At 37.2% G+C, this 22813-nt stretch overlaps 2 protein-coding genes across 4 annotated transcripts; one reads left to right on the top strand and one right to left on the bottom strand.

The window, feature by feature from the left end:
* Positions 1 to 54: 54 nt before the first annotated feature.
* Positions 55 to 6672, bottom strand: fbxl6 (F-box and leucine-rich repeat protein 6). 2 transcript variants are annotated; one of them, XM_065288857.2, is made up of 9 exons: positions 5878 to 6672; positions 4379 to 4537; positions 4136 to 4199; positions 3865 to 3996; positions 3659 to 3766; positions 3424 to 3534; positions 999 to 1230; positions 599 to 839; positions 55 to 353 (listed from the first exon to the last, which is right to left on the bottom strand). In XM_065288857.2, the coding sequence occupies exons 1-9, from the start codon at positions 6399 to 6401 to the stop codon at positions 224 to 226; spliced, it is 1701 nt and encodes a 566-aa protein (XP_065144929.1). In that variant the 5' UTR covers positions 6402 to 6672; the 3' UTR covers positions 55 to 223. The 2 variants fall into 2 exon arrangements, with proteins under 2 accessions (XP_065144929.1, XP_065144928.1); XM_065288856.2 differs by having other exon boundaries at positions 3424 to 3537.
* A 348-nt stretch (positions 6673 to 7020) lies between these two features.
* Positions 7021 to 20390, top strand: slc52a2 (solute carrier family 52 member 2). 2 transcript variants are annotated; one of them, XM_073812651.1, is made up of 5 exons: positions 7025 to 7192; positions 13326 to 13471; positions 15976 to 16828; positions 16936 to 17059; positions 18282 to 20390. In XM_073812651.1, exons 2-5 carry the CDS (start codon positions 13342 to 13344, stop codon positions 18492 to 18494), a joined length of 1320 nt encoding a protein of 439 aa, XP_073668752.1. In that variant the 5' UTR covers positions 7025 to 7192; positions 13326 to 13341; the 3' UTR covers positions 18495 to 20390. The 2 variants fall into 2 exon arrangements, with proteins under 2 accessions (XP_065144926.1, XP_073668752.1); XM_065288854.2 differs by lacking the exons at positions 13326 to 13471; positions 15976 to 16828; positions 16936 to 17059; positions 18282 to 20390 and adding exons at positions 8656 to 8774; positions 8949 to 11913 and having other exon boundaries at positions 7021 to 7192.
* The last annotated feature ends 2423 nt before the right edge of the window (positions 20391 to 22813 follow it).

Genomic DNA, 22813 nt, shown 5'->3' on the forward strand with positions numbered 1-22813 from the left:
CTTGGTTACATTATGATAAAATTCATTTAAAAAAATCACATAAGCACACGAGCATGATAAAAATTGCCATATTTATTCAAAGCATAAACTGTGAAGTCACTTTCTATCTACAAATCCCCATTTAAACTCTTTGAATATTCACATCCAAGTATTTTGAAAGCAACAGAATAAAATACCAATTTTCTTTAGTGCATACATCCCAGTTTCTCCAAGACATACATGTTCAGCTTAATTTGTCTAGAAGTAGCTGAATGTCTTCTTGACCATGATATAATCGTTTGAGTCCTCTGGGCAAATATCGACATGAGGATAGATTCAAGTACTTCAGAGATGGTGCTTGGCCAATCAGCAATCTGTGAAAAATAAATAAATAGATAAATCTGATTATGCATATCACTACCAGAAACCTTAACCAATCCACTGAAAAACCTACACGTTTTGTTACTGTATATTTATAAATCTTTGTCTGCATTGTCAGAATAAATCTGCAATATTTTATATTATTCTTCTATTCTGCAATAGCAATGCAAACACATATAACAATTTATACTACAATACTTTGAGATGTGATTTTAGTTATTGTAAACTTCGGGCCTACCTGAGGGCAGATGAAGTGATTTTAGTCCCACTGAGATTCAGGGAGCGAAAAGAATGGAGTCCATTGCCATGTGCAAGATGTCCCACAGCGATCTCCATGTCTTCTTCTGAGAATGGCTGGTTGGCCAAATCAAGCTCTTTTAGGGTATTGCTCCATTTCTGAGTAAGCATGTGTATGCCTTTCTTGGATGCCACCATGGTGTTGCTGTTGAAGTACAGGCCCCAATATAAACACTCCAGTCCTGTATGACCAGTGAAAAAAAACATTATTTCTGTTGTAAAATGTACTTTTATCCAAAAAAAGATCATTTCTTTATGTTCAATATGACAGTTCCAATACAGTTGCATTTTCATTTGCTGTGAGGCACATGTACACCTGCATGTTAAATATCAAACCTTACTTTCACAAGGCAGAGTATCCAAGCCAGCAGCTGTAATGCGGGAGGCACCTCGCAGGTCCAGCACTCGCAGGTGGGGGGAGCTATGGAGCACATTGCTCAGGTCATTGTCAGACATGAAGGAATGGGAGGATGTGGCAATGCACAGCTCCTCTAAGAGGGGAAATCCGCAAGTTGAACTGGGCGTGTTGCGTATCATTTTGGGAACCGGAGTTACATTCATCAACCTAAAAGTCTAAATGTGCATAAAACCACATTTAGGAAGAACAAAAGCAAAAACAAAGAATTGCAGACTATGCAGTAGAGAAAAACATTTTGGGGTGGTTTCACGGACAGGGATTAGGCCTTAGTTAAATTAGGAAATATAACTAGTTTTAACATACATGCCTTACTAAAAACATTACTTGTGTGCATTTTAAGACAAAACAAAGGGCACTGATGTATTTTATGATATGTTAGTGCAAGTTGTTTTCAGTTTGGACAATTCTTACATTTATTTTAGTCTAGGACTAGTCTAATCCCTGTATGGGAAGCCGCCCCTTAGATTCCTGAAATAATTTTTTGTAAATATACAAAAAAGTACTATGAACAAACACATTTTTTAATTTGAACCAATATTTAAAACTTGTGTTCACTATTCTGGCACGAAAATATACAAACACAACTGTATTGCTGATGCTCTGTTTGTTTTGCCAGTCCATCCAGCAAACAGGTATCTGTTTATCTGACCTCTGTTTAATCCAATATTTTTCACGTTGCTGTGTGCCTGGTCCCAAAAACGTTACGTATGAAGATGTATTTAAGCAAGTGATTTTAAGCCATTAAAAACACAAACAACAGAGCTAAATGTGCGCGCTGTTTCTGTATCTCGCAAGGAGCATGCATATTTGAGAGGGGATAAAAAGAGAACAAATAAAGACGGGATGGAAAGGTTTTTTTTTCTTTGAAAGCAGAGGGCCTGTTCTTTCATTTGATATATTGTATGTTTATATATTTAAAGATTGACTTACGCTGTCGGGGAATAGTTAAAAGAAAGTAAACGGCTGAAAAAGAAACGTATGTGTAACAGTATATTGGATCCGGAATTGGGCCTTAAAGGGAAAGTTACCTAATTTTGCTCATGTCTGCCACTCATGTTAATCAAACAGCATTGAGAGAAACTCTCTTACTACTCTTGACTAAATCACTTTTCTACCTTTAATAAGATTTATATATATATATATTATTATGTATTATCCTTATTTCATCACTGACTGTTTATCTTCAGTAAGCCTGAGTTTTGTTTGTTTTTCTCAGTAAGTTTGTTTTTGTGAGAATTATGAAAATTCTATGGCATTAAAGATTTTAATAACATAAAAACCTTATTAAAAGAAAAAAGAAAACTCTACCGTGATACAAATTGTTATTATGATATAAAATGAATCCTATCATGATATAAGATTTTGGTCATATCGCCCACCCCTACTGACGTGTATTTTGTGACAGATTTTGTGCTAAGCTAAACATGCCAATTGTATGCATGTACATATAGACAGTTTTAGCAGCAGTAACAACATAAACAAACGGCTCTCGTGGAACAAACATAACTTCCGGAAAACTCCGCAAAGAGTCAATAAGAATAGAGTCCTTTAAGAATACTTTATTTCTGATAACAAGCTAAATAAACAACAAGTAGATTACTGTAGTTCATATTTTATAGCTAAAGTTTATACAATGTTAACTACAAACCGACTGCCAAACCTATCTTCACATAGCAGTGATGCATGATTGCCATCTCCCAGTCTTTAGGAAACCAAAACTATTGTTATTTGCGGTGAGGTATTTTCCAGAGTTCAATTTAGACACCAGTCAGACCAGTAAACAAACAGAGACCGGAAGTTAAGTTCCGACCAGACGCGTAACCGCGACAACACACGTGTGTCCGATGAAACCGTCTATAAGTGAAAGAACACACCCTAACATACCAGTGGCGGCTTGTGACTGCTCATCCGAGGGGTGCAATTTCAAAATTAGTGTTCCGAGTGTCTTGTGTGTTACTTGTGTTTTCAAAGTATGTGTTTGTTGCATCATGTGAACCATGAGCATCACGTGCATTGTCAAAATAAGTGCCTGCTGAACACACGTCAAAACCGTTTATGATAAAAGAGACGCTCACATTCACAAAATACACATAAACACTCGCTTAACAGTAAACTCTGATTACGCATGAGATTATGCGAGTGTCTCCTTCACCATAAACCCTTTAGAGGCGTCTGCAGCAGGCACTTATTTTGACAAAAACACGTGATGCACATATGATCACTCGACGCGCAGAACACATATTTGAAATTACGAACCACACACATGACGGGCTACATACATGTTGTGACGAACTTCACATCTAAAAAAGAAGTCACCGGCCGCCACTGTAACATACATAGCTTGATACCTGAAGTTTGGGGCATCCAATCTGCAAAGCCTGAATGCAAATAGGAAGCTGGCAGTATCCTCCATCTAATTTAGTATTGATCTCCAGCAGTCTGAGCTCAGGACAGCAACCCTTCTTCAGTTTAAAAGACATGTCAGTCATCAGAGACAAACAGAGATTAGCAAAGTGGCTCATAGTAATGCTAATAAACTGTCTTAAATATTCCTGTGCAGTACAAACATTTATAGTAACTTACAGACAAAGTGCTGAGAAGTCTGTCACTCTTGGTGCTGTGTGTGAAATAAATACTCTTTACTTGTTTGCCGTACATCTCAAGAAAAGACACCAGACCATCCACATTAAACTAGAAAAAGACACAACAGTTACAGGAGCAACATGTAGTGTGATACAAACAATAATGTTTGACTCCCTCATCCCAAACAACATTAAAGTTTAACAAACCTCTGAGTGTTGCACATTTATATTCTCTAATGACGGACAGCCAGCACCAAGACACTGAAAGGCTTTTTCTGTTAATCCTGTGCAGTAGGACAACTTGACAGATTGAAGATTGGGGCAGGATTGTGAAACCCTCTAGAAACCGGACACATATACAAGATACACATAGCCATTATTTCTATGTATATCAGATTCATTGTAGCTTTTTAATTATGCCAGAGGAAACCCGTCACTAGCAAAGCTCTAAATTCTATAGCAAATATATTTTTGTTACCTCAATGACATAATCAACATGTTTTTTCCAGTGGCAAAGGGAGAAGTCCCTCATCTGAGCGAATCTGTAGAAAACAGAGACAATTTAAATTGTAGGACTTAACCAAATTAAATAAATGTTTATTTGCTCTTCATATTCCTACATGAACAAGTTGCCTTCAGTAGTTCTTCCTGTTTAAATGTTTCCCAGAGGTGTTAAAATGAAAAAAATGAAAAACACGTTTTGCTTAATCGAACCACTGACCTGTTTTGTGCTAGCCAGTCTATAGTGTTCCTAATCTTCTGTTCTGTCCCAGGTAACTGACTCTTACCGGGTTCAATCCAGCAGTAGCCGATTGACGCACTGCGCCACAGGATCGGAGAGGATGCAGCTCTATTCCATAGATGACAAACTCTGCCAACCCTTTAAAGAAGACAAACAAAAACAAGCATAACATTTACAAAAAAAATCACAATAGGAAAATCTGCAACTTATTACACTTTCAGCAGCACTTTGCAACAATGTGTACATGAATTACTTTAAGCACAAAGTGTCAGGAAACTAACAAAGGTGTTTAAAATTATTTAAATCATATTTTTGATGTAATTTTTGTGTGTTATTAACAATTTCTAATTAAAAATATAGAAACTTTTATTTAAAAAAAATAGTAGTGTTTTTTTTACAGTGTTCCTGTAGCTTAAAGAGCAACTATGGTCCGATTCACTATTTTACATTTCCTTTGGTGTGTAATACGTGCAAAAGGTACAAACCCCAAAGGAAACGATGACGCGACTCGCAAGTTATTGTTTCCAATGTAAATCTCTTTTCTTGGACTACAACAAACACACAGATTGTAGTCAACAGTTTTCTTCCTGAGCCTGTTGACGTTGACGCGACGGTCATTATCATAATTCCTCCCGCTTTGACTCATGGACAGAATTGCATTGTGAGTGAATCTTTCAAACATGGTAAAAGGCGTCACGTTTCCGGCTGACGTCAGGGGTATTCAGGCCGATCACAACATACAGAGTAGCTGGCCAATCAGGGACACATAGCTTTTCAAATCGATGAGTTTTGAACAAAAAAGCGTTTGAGGAAGGGAAGATATCTGGAGCTACAAAAATGTACGATATGTGGAAAATAATGTGTTTTTTAACTATTAACCACACAAACACATTGTATTATACTTAATACACAAAATTTAGCAAATGAAATAGGTGCACTTTAAGTGTTAGAGCATTCCACTAGCAAAACAAAGGCCATTGGTTCGATTTCCAAGGAAACAAACTTACTGGTAAGAAATATGTATGTATGAAATATCCATAAAAGATATTTTGGGATAAAATGTAAATATGCATAATTAATATGCATGATTGTATACCAAATGCAAATATAAACGTATTGTTCACTGCTAGTTTATGTTCACTATTGTGTTATCAAACGATATGTGACCCTGTATGTGAAATCCAGGTTAAAGTCTCTATTATCTAATGATGAGATTTGATGGATCAAAGTTCAATTTCAATCATCTTTTTCAATCTTTGACATGGCCTTACTCAGTTAATATTAAAAATCAAGGTTTTATTATCACAGAATGTTCTTTACATTATGTAGGATGATTTTATGTACATTAAAAAAAATTGTAAATCACAAAACAATGACTTTGTTGAGCTGGGTTTTTACAGGCAGGGTCACATATGTATACAGTCTTGTCATAAAGTGTAACAGAAAGGGATAGCACAAATACATCGTATAGGTCTCACCTGCACAGAAAAGGTACAGCTCCATCCTGTACCACTGCAAACTGAAAGATTTTCACCAGGATCTCTATTGGTAAACTCTGACCCCACTGGTCAAAACTATCATGCACACTCTCCAAATTAACTCTTTTATCAATAGTTTCCTCTCTGACGGTAGGGACTTTAATTTTGGCAGGTGTTTTTCTGGTTTTGCCAGGAGAGATTTTACTCTTACTTTTTGATTGCTTTTTCTTGCATCCTTTACGTTTGGGTTTCCATATACTGTCGCCGCTACTTATATTTGATATAATCAAAAGCATGTCCTCTCCCTCTTGAACAGTATAATTTGGTCTAATAGTTCTTTTGATAGTTTTGCGCTTTTTCTTCTTGCTCTTATCGTTCTTAAGGGCATCTGCTTTTCTTTTCAGTGGTGATTTTCCTTTAGTGGCTGCAGTTTTTCTCCGGGATGTTGACACTTCTGCAGCGGAAGCCTGGACTGACTGCTGCTCTATGCTCGAGCTGGATGCCTCCATTTGTGTGCTTTCCATGCCTTAAAAAGACTGTAAATTGTACCCCTGGTCCCTGAAAAATTAGGCTAGGTGCAAAAATCCTTTAAACTCAAATGGGAAATGCATGAATTACACATGTACTGATGTCTGTCCTCTTCAGCTGTAACGTTATGTGTTTACAAAAATGGCACATACAAAATCAAGCATTAAATAGCACCAATATAAAAACATCTAAGTACTACCGTCTTGCTTCTTTGTTATTATCATCCGAGTGCTATGGGGCTTTGTGATTGGTCAATGTAAATATATGTCGTCATATCCGCTTCCATACCTAGCTTGCCCATTCTAGAAGCAAGACTGGATTAATTTGTGTATTCAATTTTGATTCTGTTTTTGTCTAAATTTAAGTCCAGTCCGTCATTCAAAACTTTGTAATAAATTACAACGGTTTTATTTTCTATATAAGTAATGTAAAATTATTGTTTAAATTAAAGTGCATGCAACGTTTTTCATTTTTAAAATGAATTGTTGTTATATTTAAATAAAGGAATACATTTTGGACAAATTTAAACCTATATTAATAATTTTAAAAACACAAAGTAGCTGGCGTAGTAATTATTTATGGAGCATCCAATCATATACTCCCCAGAGCGACACGTGACTGGCTGTACAACGAATCAGCGCCCATGCTCCTCTGCCTACACAAACATCGCCGAATCGGATTTCCCGATTCCCGGAGAGCCGACCCTAGCCTACACGTTGGAAAGGGCAGAACAAGGAATACACGCTGCACAATTAACAAATCTCAGAAAAAGTAACAAAATATAACGGTGAGTATATGTTCAAACACTTTAATAGCTCGTATCAGCATTACCAATAATATATGCTAAATACATACTCTGTGATTAATACAAAAATGTTTTTCGTAATGCTCTCAGGAATGCTTATCAAAGCAAGCAACACTTTCTATTTTTATATTTACTAAATAATGTTTTACCGGCCTTTCGGTGGGAATCTCGCGCGTTAATATTCACTGAACACAGACAGTTTGTCACTAATCAAGACGGTGGAGGTCGCTTTCCGCGCGAAGACGAGAGAGTAAACTAAACCACGATACGTTTTGTACCACGATGTAATTCGGGTTCACACGAAAAAACAAAATATACCAGAACAGATATCACGTCGATACTAAAAGTGGAAGTCGATAATAAACGTATTCTTCCCCAAAAGCTACCGCGTGCTCCTGGAGCGTTAACGTGTCGTCAAGGGTATCGCGGTTACTCAAGCACAACAAATAAATTACTGAAGCAGTTAACAAAAAACGTGACCTAGATTATTGTTTGGGTCTGGTCTAGGTGTAAAATTTAAAAGTGATGCAAGATGTGACCTTTTGCATAATTCTTTTACTACTACGTGGCCCAGCTATTCTCTTCAGCTTTGTTTACTATCTGCATTCAACTGTTTCGCACCAAATTCTTTTCATAACCTTTGAAAAGGCACCATTATGTATAATTTTCCTATTATGTATGCACTATATGTTTGTCAATTGGGTAAAAACTTGTTTTTGTTCATGAATTACATTGATTTTCTTACCCTATCTTTTCAAGATGTAAATGCATATCATTTTGCTGGTCTAGTCAAGTCAATGTATTTGGTTTCAATGTTTAGGTCATTTTGTTGGAAAACAAATCGAAAAAGAAAATGATTTTTTGCAGTAAACCATGTAAAACTGTAAATGTTAAGTCTGATACAACTAAAGACAAAAAAGACCACATTACTGGTATAGCTTTAAAGACAACCAATGATAAACTCTCTAGTCTAGGTAATGCATTTGCTAACATGAACTAACAATCAAAAAAACATTATTTTACAGCATTTATTTATCTTAGTTCATGTACATTTCTGCATTTACCAATACATTTTGTATTTGTTAACATTGATAATGCACAGTGAACTAAAACAAACAGTTGTATTGGCATTAAATAACATAAACTAATATTAATAAATACTAGAAGATAATGGCTCATTAGTTAATGTTTTACTAATGTTAACAAATACAACCTTATAGTGAAGTGTTCCTGATAATTATAATCTTATGTAATGTTTTGTTATGAATAGATAAACAAAGTACAACTTTGCAATACCAATAAAGTAACTTTAACCACAGACTCACACCTGTTGTAACATGATAAAACTAACCTGAGGGATGATCTTTGTTGCATGGTTAAGAAACTATGGACTACCGTGCACTGGTTGTTATTACTAAAACATTTATCTGGCCTTTATTTGGAAGCATCCTCCACCAGATGGTTTAATAAAAGCAAGCCAGGCCACATTGGTGTGCAGCTATGGAGGACCTGCAAGACTTTGGTTCTCCTGGTGCGAGTGCTAAGGACATTGCTGTGGAGCTCAGTGAGTACTTTATTTTTACTTTTCATTTTTATATCCTTTTCATAATTAATTTACCAGTCAATGCAAACAAACCAAAAGAACCTGCTTTCTGTTACAGCCTCATCTATTTGAAAACTCATACAATCTCTCATGACTGAACACCTGTATACAATCATGTCATTTCATGTTTTGCAGAAGATGATTTCTACTCCAAGCTTGCTGATGACTTCCTTGGTGATCAAAATGGAGACCTGTTGGATCTCGATAAAAAGCCTTGGAAAAACCGCATGTTGGTTCAGATTGGGCTGCTCAGGGAGGAGCATGATATTTCATGGGTTAATTTAATACAATGGCTCCAAAAGATTATCCCACTACATCAGTCTGCAGATTTCCGAGGCTTGATTGTGAGAAACACCACAACCGCATTGAGCTTAACCGGAGATGCCAGGCTGAACTTTCTTGAGTCAGATGTAAACTTTGAATTCGTTGGACCTTTATGTGATTTTATAGGAATCGGAAGAAGAGATTTACTTGAAATGTCAGATTTTTCAGATCGTGCGAAATTAACTGGACTCACGAATGGCCTCGTTCTGGAATTGACAAATTTTATTGCGCGAGAGAAATTGGATCCGGTCGTCTTGGTGTCCTGGATCCGAAACTTTGAGCCTTCATTCTGTAGTGATGGCAAAATCCAAAGAGCCTACAGACTTCTACGTGGAAACCTTAAGAATGTAAGGATACAGTACCGGAACAATCAGAGGAGCCGAAAGAGGAGCCGTGGGTTGTTGGATGAATTCCTTCAGAGTCCATTTGATCTTGAAATCGATGATGATGTTGAATACAGGAGAATAGCAATGATAAAGGCACATCGAAGAAAGAAACGCCAAAATTACATGAATTATTCTGAGATCAAGGAGGAAGATGAACCTTATGACATTTCACAGACAGATGAAAATGATTACAACCAAACAGAGAATGAAAACAGTGAAACTGAGGAACACGGATCAAAGTCAAGATATTCAACAGAGCATTCGCTACCTGATGTGCAAAAAGATCCAAGAATTGACACGGGTGACTGTGTGACACTCCTTGATATCTCTGTGCTGTCTTTGCAGAAGCTCTCAGAGATGTATGTAGGTACGAATGAAGTTGCTAAAGTGGTTTCAATGGATCTGCTTAAAAATCACTTCTCTGCAATGCTTAAAGAAGATCCAAACTTGAGATTCCTAAATGACAAAGTAATAGCCTGCACACCAACAACAGGTGGCACCTCTTTAGTGGTGCCACCTTTAAAATTTCTCCATTACATTAGTCAATTCCTCTTCCAAGTTATTGATGTAATCGAGCAGCAAATGGTCTTATTCGAAAAAGATATCGTGAACACCATAGGCGAGAAACTTGGACGCGACAAGCACCACAGTTTTCAGAGTTTTCTGAACTTTGAAGAGAGCGCTGTGACCCGCTACATTCACATGGCTTCCGAAATTTTGTGTCCAAGAGAGGACACCGATCCTAACTACCGAAGACACTGGCTTGCTTTTTGCCTTGAGAGAAAAAACCCATCCAGATTGCCTGTTAATCGTTCCAACCGTATTATTAGCTACTACGAAGCAGCCGCCGGACTCGTTCACCATTACGAAGATGTCCCGTTGTTCGTATCTGAGCTTGAGGATCTTAATAAAGATGTAAATATCCTCTTGCAGAGCATCGGCGCGGATGCTAATGATGAAGCTTTGCAAACGCTGGTCTGTGTGGTTGCCATTGTCTACCTTAAAGTCTTGGGACCCTTGTGGCAGCTACTGAAGAGTGAAGGAGAATATCCTTTCTTCAGTAGATACATTTTTTGCTTGTACGATAAGCTGTTGGAATGGTCGCGAGATTCTAGTTGCCTTTTGAAGCCAGAAGCTCTATTGAATGTATTCTTGCAAGTTCCGGTGCAAGAGAAAAATTTTGATAAAGTGTTCAAATACTGTGGCATCAATGCAGAGAACCAGTTCGGTTCTCTCCTCAAAGCTTGTTTACAGAGTATGATGAAAGTGCTCGCGGCTGTAATGGAGGAAAACCTGAAAGATTTCTTACCCGGAGGGGAGTACTGCAAAGAGATACCCATGGAAATAAGCGTTCAGATGGCAAACTGCACATTTTCCCAGTTGATGGGGGAATATCCATTTGGTCATGCATATCCATATGAGAAAAACAGACCTGATAAAACTCCTGGTCAGGGAGAGGGTGGCATTTCCCAAGAGCCAGAAAGAGAACCTCACAGAGATGAATCACCTGCAGCCATGTTACCTCCCGGCAAAACCATCCAAAAGCAGAAACGGCAACCGTTGCAACGCCACTTCTTTGAAGGCCCGAATTTCCGTACTGCTCGAAAAATGAGGGCGATTCGACTCAAGCAAAAAGCTCAGGATCACATCTATAGGAAAATGATCATAGGAGCCGTTTCCAAAAATGGTGGTCCCTGTAAAAGCAAGCAAGATGTTGAACGACTGCTCACGAAGTTAGAAGGTGCGAGTCGAATAGAGAAATGTGAGGCTGTTCGCTGCGAGCTAAACTATCAAAAGTGCATCATGGGCTCTAGAGACAAAAAGCTCAATTACATAGGTTTCTCCTTAACAGAAATGCTTTCTACACTGAAGGATGTCTTGCCCAATGAGAAAGGTCCAAGTATGACACCGCAACCTCAAAATTTGGTTGATCGAGCAGAGGTTCAGACAGGTGTAGTGGGTAATGTTACCCAGAGCCAAACTGTATCTCCAGACCCTTAAAGCTCTGTCAATGATAAAGGTTTATCAACAAGGGTATTGAAATAAAGTCTAAAAACAGTTTTCTGTTATTACTGAGAGGACTTCTGTGACTCTTATGAAAACGTGAAATCATGCAACTTGCATTTACTCTATTTTTATAGATGCCATATATTTTTGCACATTATATTAGAGGTTAGATATTCAGTATCTTGTGCTCTTTGTTCATTTCAAATATTAAAAATGTTGTTTCTCAGATTTTGTTTTCAATAATTTTGTAACACTTGTAGAATAGAAGCATTAATAAAGATTTTTTAGAAACCTACTTTGTCCTGATTTTTTTCTTACATTTAAACCATTGTTGTTTTTAAAGTTGCCATGAAACGTAATTAGCGATTGCCTAATATTTTTCGTCGTGACGTATATATAAGTGAAACTGGCTTCTGAAATTCATTTTATTTTGTCCATCAAGATCTAATAGACCCTTTTACAGCCCACGTGATCAAATAGCCTCCCCATGCATTCTGGCAACGAAAGTGGTGTTGTTCCCCAGTGGTTCTAACGTGTTAGCAACTCAAAGTTTATCAAAACGGTTTCCCAGCATTAAAATGTCTGGTTGTTGTGTTTGGTACGTATATATATGGACTATAGTACATGGATCTGGTAGCTGTGTTGAAAAAGTTGATAGTCAACTTTTTAAAATAACTTTCTCTGTTTCACAGATAAATCATTTGTTAAAAAAACACAATATTACAAAGCATATTAAAGTTTTTCATTTTATTTTCATAGTGACTTTAAAGGGATAGTTTACCCAAAAATCTCTTCATTTACTCACCCTTGTGTTTATTCTGTTGAACACAAAAGAAAACATTTGGATAAATGATGGTAAGCACACAGTTGGTGGTATCCAATGAATTTAAATGTTTGGGTGTACTATCCCTTTAGAAATAATATCGTTTATAAATTAATTGTGTACTTATTGTTACTATATATTGTTCTAATATTACTCAGATGGAGTAAATGCAACATCAACAAATGACACTGTTTTATCATTGAGAACTTTTGTTACTATATGAGGAACACGGATGCAAAAGCATTCAAAAATTTGATAATGATATTAACCAAATGCTCTCTGCACACATTTTTGTTCATAGTTTTGTGGCGCCATGTTTCTACAGTAGCCCTAAATGGACAAACTGCTCTAGTGTGTGTGTGTGTTTTATCACTACGTTGCCTCTGGCGACAACATGTTTGTCCTATGGCGACTACAGTAGCTTCTCTATGGGTCAGTTTCCCGGACAGGGCTTTGATTGATCCAGGACTAGGCCTTAGTTATATTAGAACATTTAAGTGTTTTTTTTACAAACATAGCTTACAAAAACATTACTGATGTGCATCTTGAGACAAAACAATGACACTGATATATGTTAAGAACTCAAACATGTATTTTAGTCTGGGACTAGATAAGCCCTGTCCAGGAAACTGCTCCAAAGTGTTTCAAAAGGGAGTGGTGGACTGAGCTCTTGGTTGCAATTGGCAATCTCGCCACTAGTTGCCGCTAAAATCTTCACACAGCACCTTAAACGTGATTTTAGTTGCTGTATGAAGTCAATTCCCAGTAACCACATATTCATCACATTACTCATGTCCACTCAGTTAGACAGCCAGAATATATCTGAATACTTTAATATTAAAATAATGTTTAACCATTTTTTTGTGTGTGAAATTATTTGCCTTTTAAATTCAAGTTTATTTGATATTTTTCTAATTCAGTTACATCCATGCATGTGCTGTAGGTGTTCAAACACATCTCTCCCTTTTTCAGACATATCAGTATATCAATGGCAGCTGGATGGTGGGATCATGCCATTGTTACTCACATTCTGGTGGCTCTGTTTGGAATGGGCTCGTGGATCTCGGTGAACTCATTATGGGTTGAGCTGCCGGTTGTTGTTGGTGTTCTACATGAAGGTAAATGCTTGTAAATGTGTTTTGAAATAAAAAATACACACAGTCATAATTTTGAAGCTAATTCGGGCTGCACGATATTGAAGAAGAATGAGATAACTTGCTAGATTATGCGATATAAAATAATGCTTTAAGTTTGTAAAATCTATTGTCATGGATTTTCTTCAAGAGACTGTTAAGATGTACAATTCTTTTCAAAGTATTTTATTAAAGAACTGTATCAGACAGCTTTAAAACACAATACTGGTCATAGGGTGTACACCTGCATTGGCAAAATGATAATGACCAAAAACAAAGACCAGTGACCCCATTTTTCAGTATATTATATAGTGCCCGAGTTCCAATAGCCTTACCCTTCTCTCACCCTGTTCTGTCACAAGGCTCAGCAGATTTAGGGCCCCTCCTCAGTGAAATTGCCTCAAACTACTTCTCATAACAAGCTGCTTTGTGCTGTACTTCTATCTTTGTAACGTTCAAGATTGCTACATAAATACAGCCACTGATGGTAAAACACAGTGCATTTGTTTTTTCTAATGCATCATACAGCTATTTTGCTATTCTTACCAAAGTCACACGTCCCCCATCCAGGCCTACACTTTAAAAACAAACAGTGCTAAATAGCACTAAAAGTGGTTCTTGGCTCGTAATCATAGAAGAACCATTTTAAGTGCCATATAACACAGATGAAGTACTTGTGTAGCACTGGTGTAGAACCATATATGCTGCTACCTGTATATCACCCCTGTATGGTTCTTCATAGGTGCTTTATAGGTGCTATATACAGGGTTCCCACGGGTCCTTGAAATCCTTGAAAATTTGTGAATCTGGGGGAAAAAATGCAAGGCCCTGGGAAGTTTTTGAAAATATAAATACATAGATACAGGTCATTGAAAGTGCTTGGATCTATTCAATTTTTCAATTCAATTCAATTTTATTTATATAGCGCTTTTCACAAAAGTCAATTGTTTCAAAGCAGCTTTACATAAATAGAAGCAGTGAAAAGCACAGAAAAACGACAGATAGCACAACAAAATACATGATAGCATAAGCAGTTAAATTTGCTGCGGCTATGACTCAATATCATAAGCGAACGTATTACTAAAGTAACGTCTAGAAGAGGAAGCTAAGTAAAGCCCAAAAAGGCTGCCTCCCCGGGGTGAAAAACCCCCTAGGAGAAAAAAAACCCGGGCTTTTATCAGAGGAAAAATAAGTCCTAGGAGGGAAAAACCCTTGGGAGAACGCATAAGGAGATTTAGCGGCGATTAAGCGGGTTCTGCCGGTGATCGTTGGTCAGGCATCAGCTGGGCATCACGTTGAAGGACGGCCAGTAGATCAGAGGTGTGCCGACTTTCACATCTACCGGGACTGGGTCTGTTTGTCTCGTTGTCCTCGGGGTCGAGGACGAGACAGGGAGAGAAAAACAAAATCGTATTAGTGTAGCGGCCGTTCATATGTATTGAAGTGTCACACAGTGATGTGGTTTAACTCAGCTTAGTTCCAGATGCCAGTCTGTCTTGCATCTATTTTATGCAAGAAGTTTTCTGAAAAAAAATCCATATTATTCCCTGTAGTGTAGGATAATATTATAAAATTCTAGACTTTTTAAGCACACGTGCTAAACTGTTCGCTTTAAATGCTTATATCTTCTGAATGCGAATGTTCAATGCTTTTTTGCATAGTTATGTTTGACACATGAAAACGTCTTGGGTTACGTATGTAACTGTTGTTCCCTGAAAAGGGAACAAGACGTTGCGTCTCCCTTGCCATACTTCCTGCGTCCCTGTAACGCCGTCTTTGGCAATATTTCAGATAGCGATATACTTCCTGGCTCCCGCGTCACCCTGTCTTTGTCATTAAGCCTCACCATTAGTTGAATTTAATATACACATTCAGACGCCCTTACCCCTGGAGGCGTCCCCAAAGTGTCACTGCAGTGACGCAGCGCAAGTCCCCTTTGAAAGGGAACTGTAACAATGTATCTTAAAGGTAACACGATGTAACCTTGCTCTCACTTGAAATGTGTCCCCACATTGAGTCCTTAAATTTGAGGGTTTTGGACCTGGAAAGTCCCTGAAAGGTCCTTAAATTTGAAGTTAACTAAGGTGTGGGAACCCTGTATTTAGCACTAAAAATGGTTCCTCTATGATTAAGCACCGTTTGTTTTTAGAGTGTAGCTGTGGAAAAACATGTGGAAGCAACAGAGAGACAACCCAATTCATTTAGAAATTAAACATATACCACATTAAAAGTATACCATATAAAACATTTATAATAATCTTAAGATTAAATGGTCAATATTTCACTACCATACTATTTGAATAATACAAAATTTATTTAAAAACAAAAAATTATATGAAAACATGCATCAGTGGTTATCTACAGCATAGATAATCTCATTGAGCTGGACTTGTATTTACAGTTGATCAGTAATACTCACTTACGATGAAAGCATCTTTTAAACATATGCATTGTCTTGACAAACTGACAGGTCCTCTCTTATTTTATAGGGTGGAACCTGCCAGCATATCTGTCAGTGCTGATTGCCTTTGGAAATTTGGGCCCAGTGGTTGTCACCTTAACCCACCACTTTGCTCCAGGACGGTTAAATGAACAAGTGCTCATCCACATCATACAGGTTCTGGCTGTGATTGCATCTGTATGTCTTGCTCTCTTCTGGTCCCAGTCGGTCACAGTCGCAGGAGTGCAGAGATCCGTCCCATACCTGCTGCTTACGTTCATACTCTCATTTGTCTGCTGCACATCCACTGTGACCTTCCTACCGTTCATGTACCGTTACCCCCCGGAATACATCCGGACTTTCTTCATCGGCCAGGGTCTAAGTGCGCTTTTTCCCTGTGTGGTGGCTTTGGGGCAAGGAGTAGGGAAACTGGAGTGTGTTGAGACACCGAACGGCACGAAGCCCGTGCATTTTGATGAGAACTTCCCTGCCCAAAACTTTTTCTGGTTTTTATCTGTGATGCTAGCTGTTTCTGCCCTATGTTTCCTAGCTCTGAGATACCGAGTGGTCACCCAGGCTGCGACAAAGGAAGCTCGTAAAAAAGAGCTGGAAACGTTTAAAACAGAAGAAGAGACACACCCGTTACGAAATGGAGATACACCAGTTTCAGAGGAACAGGTGGAGGTTGAAAAAAACACCTCTTTTGTTTCTTTCTGGACGTCACGCAATATCTTTCTCCTCTTGCTGCTGGGAATATCCAACGCCTTGACCAATGGCGTGTTGCCGTCAGTGCAGGGTTTTACTTGTTTGCCGTATGGCACCATGACCTTTCACCTGTCCGTTGTCTTGGGAAACATTGCAAACCCTGTGGCCTGCTTTGTAGCCATGTTTGTCCTGCTTAGGTAAGTTGTGCTACTGTACATTAAACAACTGTAAAATATTCACAAAGGTTAGAGCCGTACAATTTGTCATAGTTCAATTTTGGAATTTATTCAATGTGTTGTTTTAGGTCCAGCGTTGGTCTGGGCATGATGTCACTAGGAGGCGGGGTTTTTGCTGCCTATCTCATGGCCTTGGCGGCAAAAAGTCCCTGCCCACCACTCTTAGAAAGTCAGTCTGGAATCATTCTGGTGGTAAGTAACTTTTTTTTCTATAACATGATACGTATTTTCTTCATTGTTCTTCACTTTTAAGTCCTTAAAGGTGCATTTTATGACTTTTAGAAGGACCTCTTGACAGTAATGCAATATATAATATACATAACTATATTGTCAGTGGTGTATAAAGACCTTACAAAAGTTTTATGAGCCGTTTTTATCTACATATGCAGCAGGTCCCCTTACATCTGGGTGTCCTGCAGAGTTTAGCTCCAACTTGCCTCAGCACACCTGCCTAAAAGTTTCTAGTATGCCTAGAAAGACCTTAATTTGCTGCTTCAGGTGTGTTTAATTATGGTTGGAGTCAAACTCTGCAGGACACCAGCCCTCCAGGACCGAAGTTGCCCACCCTGCCTTACATGGAAGTTACCATTTCGCACCGCCATAGTACCCCTAAATGGGCAAGCTGTTCTATAGACGCCGTTTTGTTACTATATTGTCTTAGGCGATGACATGTTTGTCCTGTGGAGGCTACTGTAGCTTCACTATGCATTTTTGAAAGGAAAAGGGTGAGCTGTGGACTGTAAATGTTGCCATTTACAATCTCACCACTAGATGCCGCTTAAAACCTTTTTTAAAGGTCCCATTCTTTATGTGTTTATGAAGCTTTGATTGTGTTTACAGTGCGCAATATAACACATGTTCATGTTTCACGTGTAAAAAAAACGTGATATTTTTCACACAATTTACTTATCTCTATATCGCTGTTTTCACCGTCCTAAAAACGGGCTGATGTCTTCCTTGTTCTATGAAGTCCCTCCTTCATAAATACGTAACGAGTTCTGATTAGTGTGTTGTGATTCGATAGCAGATTTGCTCGCCGTTAGCTTAGCTGGCGACAAAAAACTGTTCTACTGACGTCATTAAAGCAGGAAGTAGAGGTTTATAGCATCGTTCGCTCTAGGCTTTGAAAGGCGAATTCTGTTAAAGAAAATAAATCGCCTGGCAGTGAACTTTGAGCTTTATCATTTTACAGCTATTATTTATGCTATTATATCAACAAAGAACATGACCTTTAAGTTTGTACCTTTAAACCTAATATCTATTTCTGGTATAACTGACATCATTTTTTTCTTCTTATTTCTTCTTGACCCACCTATTAAAAGCACTTTGTCCTGCATTTACATAAATAATCTGTGGTGCAATATCAGAATCCAAATTAATTTCCACTGATGTATTTACTTGTTTCTTCAATTAGGTCATATCCTCGATCATCTTTAATGGCGTGTTCTCCTATCTGAAGGTGGTAGTTGGGACTTTGTTGCATGAAGCAGGACACGCAGCCTTGCTCTGGTGTGGTGTCTTCATCCAGGCTGGTTCACTTATAGGAGCGCTTATTATGTTCCCTCTAGTCAGCGTGTACCAGGTTTTCAAGCAAGCGGAGGAATGCACAAACCACCAATGCCCTTAATATTAAAGGGACATGCACCCAAAATGCCTTTAAAAGAGCAAGATGCAAAACTGTTGACTGCCTTTACAGGACATTAACAACTAACCTGTTGTTAGATTATTGCCTGATCACACACTGTATTAACTTTTTTATTACCTGGGGCCACATTGAGAAAATGTGTTTTTTTTTTTTTCATTTTAAATAAGAATTTACATTTACACCTTGGTTTAAATCTAGATTATGTGTAGATAACTTATAAGACTTCATTGATTGGAGGTCTGTTCTCATAATGAAAGCTCTCCATCCCAGGACACCAGCAACTGCTTAGCCCAAAAACAGAGTTTGCACACAATATATATTATATTTTATATAATGTTGCTGCAATATATTCTATGCTTATGGTTATGCCCCAAAACCTTTAAAGGGGTCATATGATGAAAATGTTAGCATTGCCACCTTGTAGGTTTGAGCAAAAATGTGTCGTTTTGGGTGTGTTTTTTAAAATTCAAATGAGCGGATGAAGTGCAAACACTGATCACAATGATGGTGGTTTGTTGTAATTGAAACTCTATTGTGCTGTCAAGTCCAAAAATGTGTCGTTTTGGGTGTGTTTTTTAAAATGCAAATGAGCGGATAAAGTTCAAACACTGATCACAATGATGGTGGTTTGTTGTAATTCAAACTCAATTGTGCTGTCAAGTCCTTCCTTTCTCTCTCTTTCTCTCTGCACTAAACGGCAGTGCAGTGGTTGGAGAGTTCAGATTAAGGGGGCGGTATTATTCTAATAAGATATCCTTATGACATCATAATGAAAGCCAAATTTCAATGACCTATTTTTGCTCACACCTACAAAGTGGCAATGCTAACATTTTCATCATATGACCCCTTTAATGTCTTTATTACAGACTACACACAAACACATATTACAAACACAAATACAATGGCAAATATATGTGTTCTACTTCGCACAAATTACAGCAAAATTCAGCCAATGTTTACTATGATGCTTGGACAGGACAACATTTTTATTATATAGAAAATAAGCCAAAAAAAGTCACATTCCAAAACAAGAATCATTTTAGATGTCTTTATATAACTTTCTGGTTTTGTATCTAAACGCACAATTTTTTTTCCTCTGCCAAGTTAACGAATTCTGGAATTGCACTGAAAATGTATAGGATAGATGACTGCTGTACACCAGTTTTCTAGTATTAATGTGCATAAAGAGTTTATTGATTATTGGTTAATAATGTGCATTGGTTAATGGTTGTAAATTGTACAACAGTCATATGCTGCTGTTTGTGCTGCAATTTAGATTTTCAGTTATTAAAATTCATAATTAATCTTTGTAAAATGTCAAATTGAAAAACACGAAGGACTGTAATTTTTTATTTCATTTTCGTGACTAATTTCTTTGAAATAATAAATAATTGTAAAGAATAGACTTTATAAACCATGCATAGAGCTGACAAACATCTGAAGCATTAATGGCTTTCCGGCTTCATTTAAATAAAATAATTAATTAATAAAATGTTTAATATTCATATAGTGCAGTGATAATCTGTGGATACTTTGCTTTGAAATGTGAAGGATTTTTATTTCAGGTCTTCATTATTATATGCCTAAAACATACTTTTTATGTCAACATTGTGATGCAATTCTTCATGTGATGATTCAATGTGAGTGTAAATAAATAGTCTTAAACAATAGAAATACTACATGTTATAAAGCTCTTTATTCCTGATTAATTATGTTTCCTGTGTACATGCATGTGTTTCGTTCATTAATCTAGATTATGTATTACAACTTATGTATTTGTCATAACTCAGTGGCTCATCAGGAAGATATGTAAGAATAAAGGCAAGATATTTTTGAGTTATCAATTCTAAACATTTTTCAATAAAAAACAACTATAAGTTATATAAACCTACACTAGACTCAGCTGTTTTTTTTTAACAATCACCAGCACTTGTTTAAGTCATTCTTACATAACAGTGTTAACTGCGGTAGTCATAGTTAAAGTTTGACTGAAGCTGAAACTTGCCTGCTATGCACAGAAAAAAAACCATGACGTGTTACAGTTAATGCTAAACTTAAAAGTTTGTAATTTTTTGTGAGAACTTGTGTCTTTATTGCTTATCCGTCATGTCGGCATCCAAATACCTGAAATCCAGCTAATTTTAAGGGTGGAGAAATGTTAACAGCAAGATGGTGTATAACTGGATTTCTTCTCAATTACCACTCTTCTGCAATTTATACAAATGACAGAAATAAGCGCAGTTATAATAACAAAATATGTGGGAGAGCATTGCTAGAATATCAATATATCGTATTGCAATATGTAGCATTTATGTATAAACATTAAATCACAACTAAACAGATTTTTAAATAAAAAGGTAAAATAACAATACTGACATAAAGTTACATTTGAAATTACACCATGAATTCATGAAATGGTAAATAATACATTTTCCACAATTAAGTGTTTCCAATGTGTATGAGATATTACCTGATAGGATAGAGAACAGACAGAGAAAGAAAGAAAAAGTTTAGAAGAAAGAGAATCACCATTGAGAACAGAAAACTTTTACCTAATGGCCTGAACCCCACCAGAGCTCAGGTAAAGAAGAAGAGTATGAGAACGAGACCTGCAGACCAGAGGAGGGCAAGCGCTAGAAGAAGAAGAGCAGAGCATCTCCAAACATCGTCTTTTATCCCTTCCTTGACCATGTGACCACACCCAACATGATACAATCAAACTGTCCAATCGAAAGACCACCTTTAACCCCCACTGTACTGGATATACAACTCTGTCAATAGTTATTGATCACAGGAGTGTAGATGGTATAGTGAAGGCATTTTCTTAGCCTATCATAAGTGTCTCTTGACATTATACCCATAAATATACAATTTCTAAAATAAATTGTTAGGTAAATACTGACTCTAAACCTATCAAAAATTATTGAACTATTATATAGGGGAGAGCGGGGTATGTTGTCACACTTTTCACACTGTCTAACATTTACTGAGCACCATACATCAAAATGGTATAAATCTCATACCAAATGAAAGAAGGAAGTCTTGGGCACATATGTTGTATTCATAACATCTTTATATCTTATCTCATTACAGAGTTGTAGACTGTTGAATAGTGACTGTGCACTTGTGACAATTTGCCCCATCGGAGGGTAAGTTGTCACACTAGGGCGGGTAAGTTGTCACACTAGATTATCTAAAAATAAGAACACAACTACTTAATTGTGAATATTGATTTTAATTTTTAAACTCAAAACAAACTGGAAATATAAACATCCGTGCCTGGAGAATCTGGAAAAACAATTATTTCAATCCAAATAATGCACATTTCAATTAAGTGGCAAGACCACTTTACTTTGAACTTTGGTTCAAATGTTCTATGGCTTTCACATAAAACCAGATAACTGAATGGAACGCTGCAGATAACTTGCTTAACTTAACATGTTTAACCTCTGAACAAAACAGATGCCCTGTATGACTAATAGGACTCATCTCCAGAATCACAATTCTGACACACATAAATTGCCTGGCCTGAGGTGCAAGCATCATGGGCCCAATTGTTGCATTTTACACATTTTACCCAGGTCTCCTTTGGACGACTCTTTGAAAATGGCTCTACACAGACGAGGCAGAAGCACTCTTCATCATCTGATGATGACTCTTGCATGATTTTTCTTCTTTTAGCTGCCTTGTTTTTCATAGGTCCAGATTTCTGCTTCCCTTTCTTTTGAAACAGCTTTTTGCTAGATTGAGGCTTATTCTTTTCTATATCATGTTTTCTGAGCATGTTCGATGTGTTTGTTTGTACAGGGGCAAGTTGTCAGATGTGACGACTTGCCCCAAAGTCATTGAGACAACTTGCCCCATACTTACTTGTGTGCTAATGTTGTCTAAATCTCAAGTTTAGCTCATCATATCACTTTAGCTAAAGTATCAAAAGACACTTTACGGTCTCCTCTATTTTGTGCAAAATAATCATTTTAAACATTCACACCTAACAAAGTTGTATTGCATAAAATGTAAAGTGATTTTTTTTTACTTTTTAAGCAGAAAAATAAGAAAATTGTGCTAACCTCAGATTACAGTGATCTTGACCACATGTGAACAGGACGTTGACTATAGAAGAAGAAGTCACATAAAGTGGCTATTTGATTTTTGAGATAGACCCTCTAGTGTTGGAGTTATTAACAGTGTGACAACTTACCCGTGTGACAACTTACCCCGCTCTCCCCTACAAAGTGATATTTTGGAGGAAAATGAAAAATAAGGGAGGTGGATTTCTTTTATCTTCTTTCTATAAAACA

This window comes from Paramisgurnus dabryanus, chromosome 19, assembly GCF_030506205.2.
Source record: "Paramisgurnus dabryanus chromosome 19, PD_genome_1.1, whole genome shotgun sequence".
NCBI lineage: Eukaryota > Metazoa > Chordata > Actinopteri > Cypriniformes > Cobitidae > Paramisgurnus > Paramisgurnus dabryanus.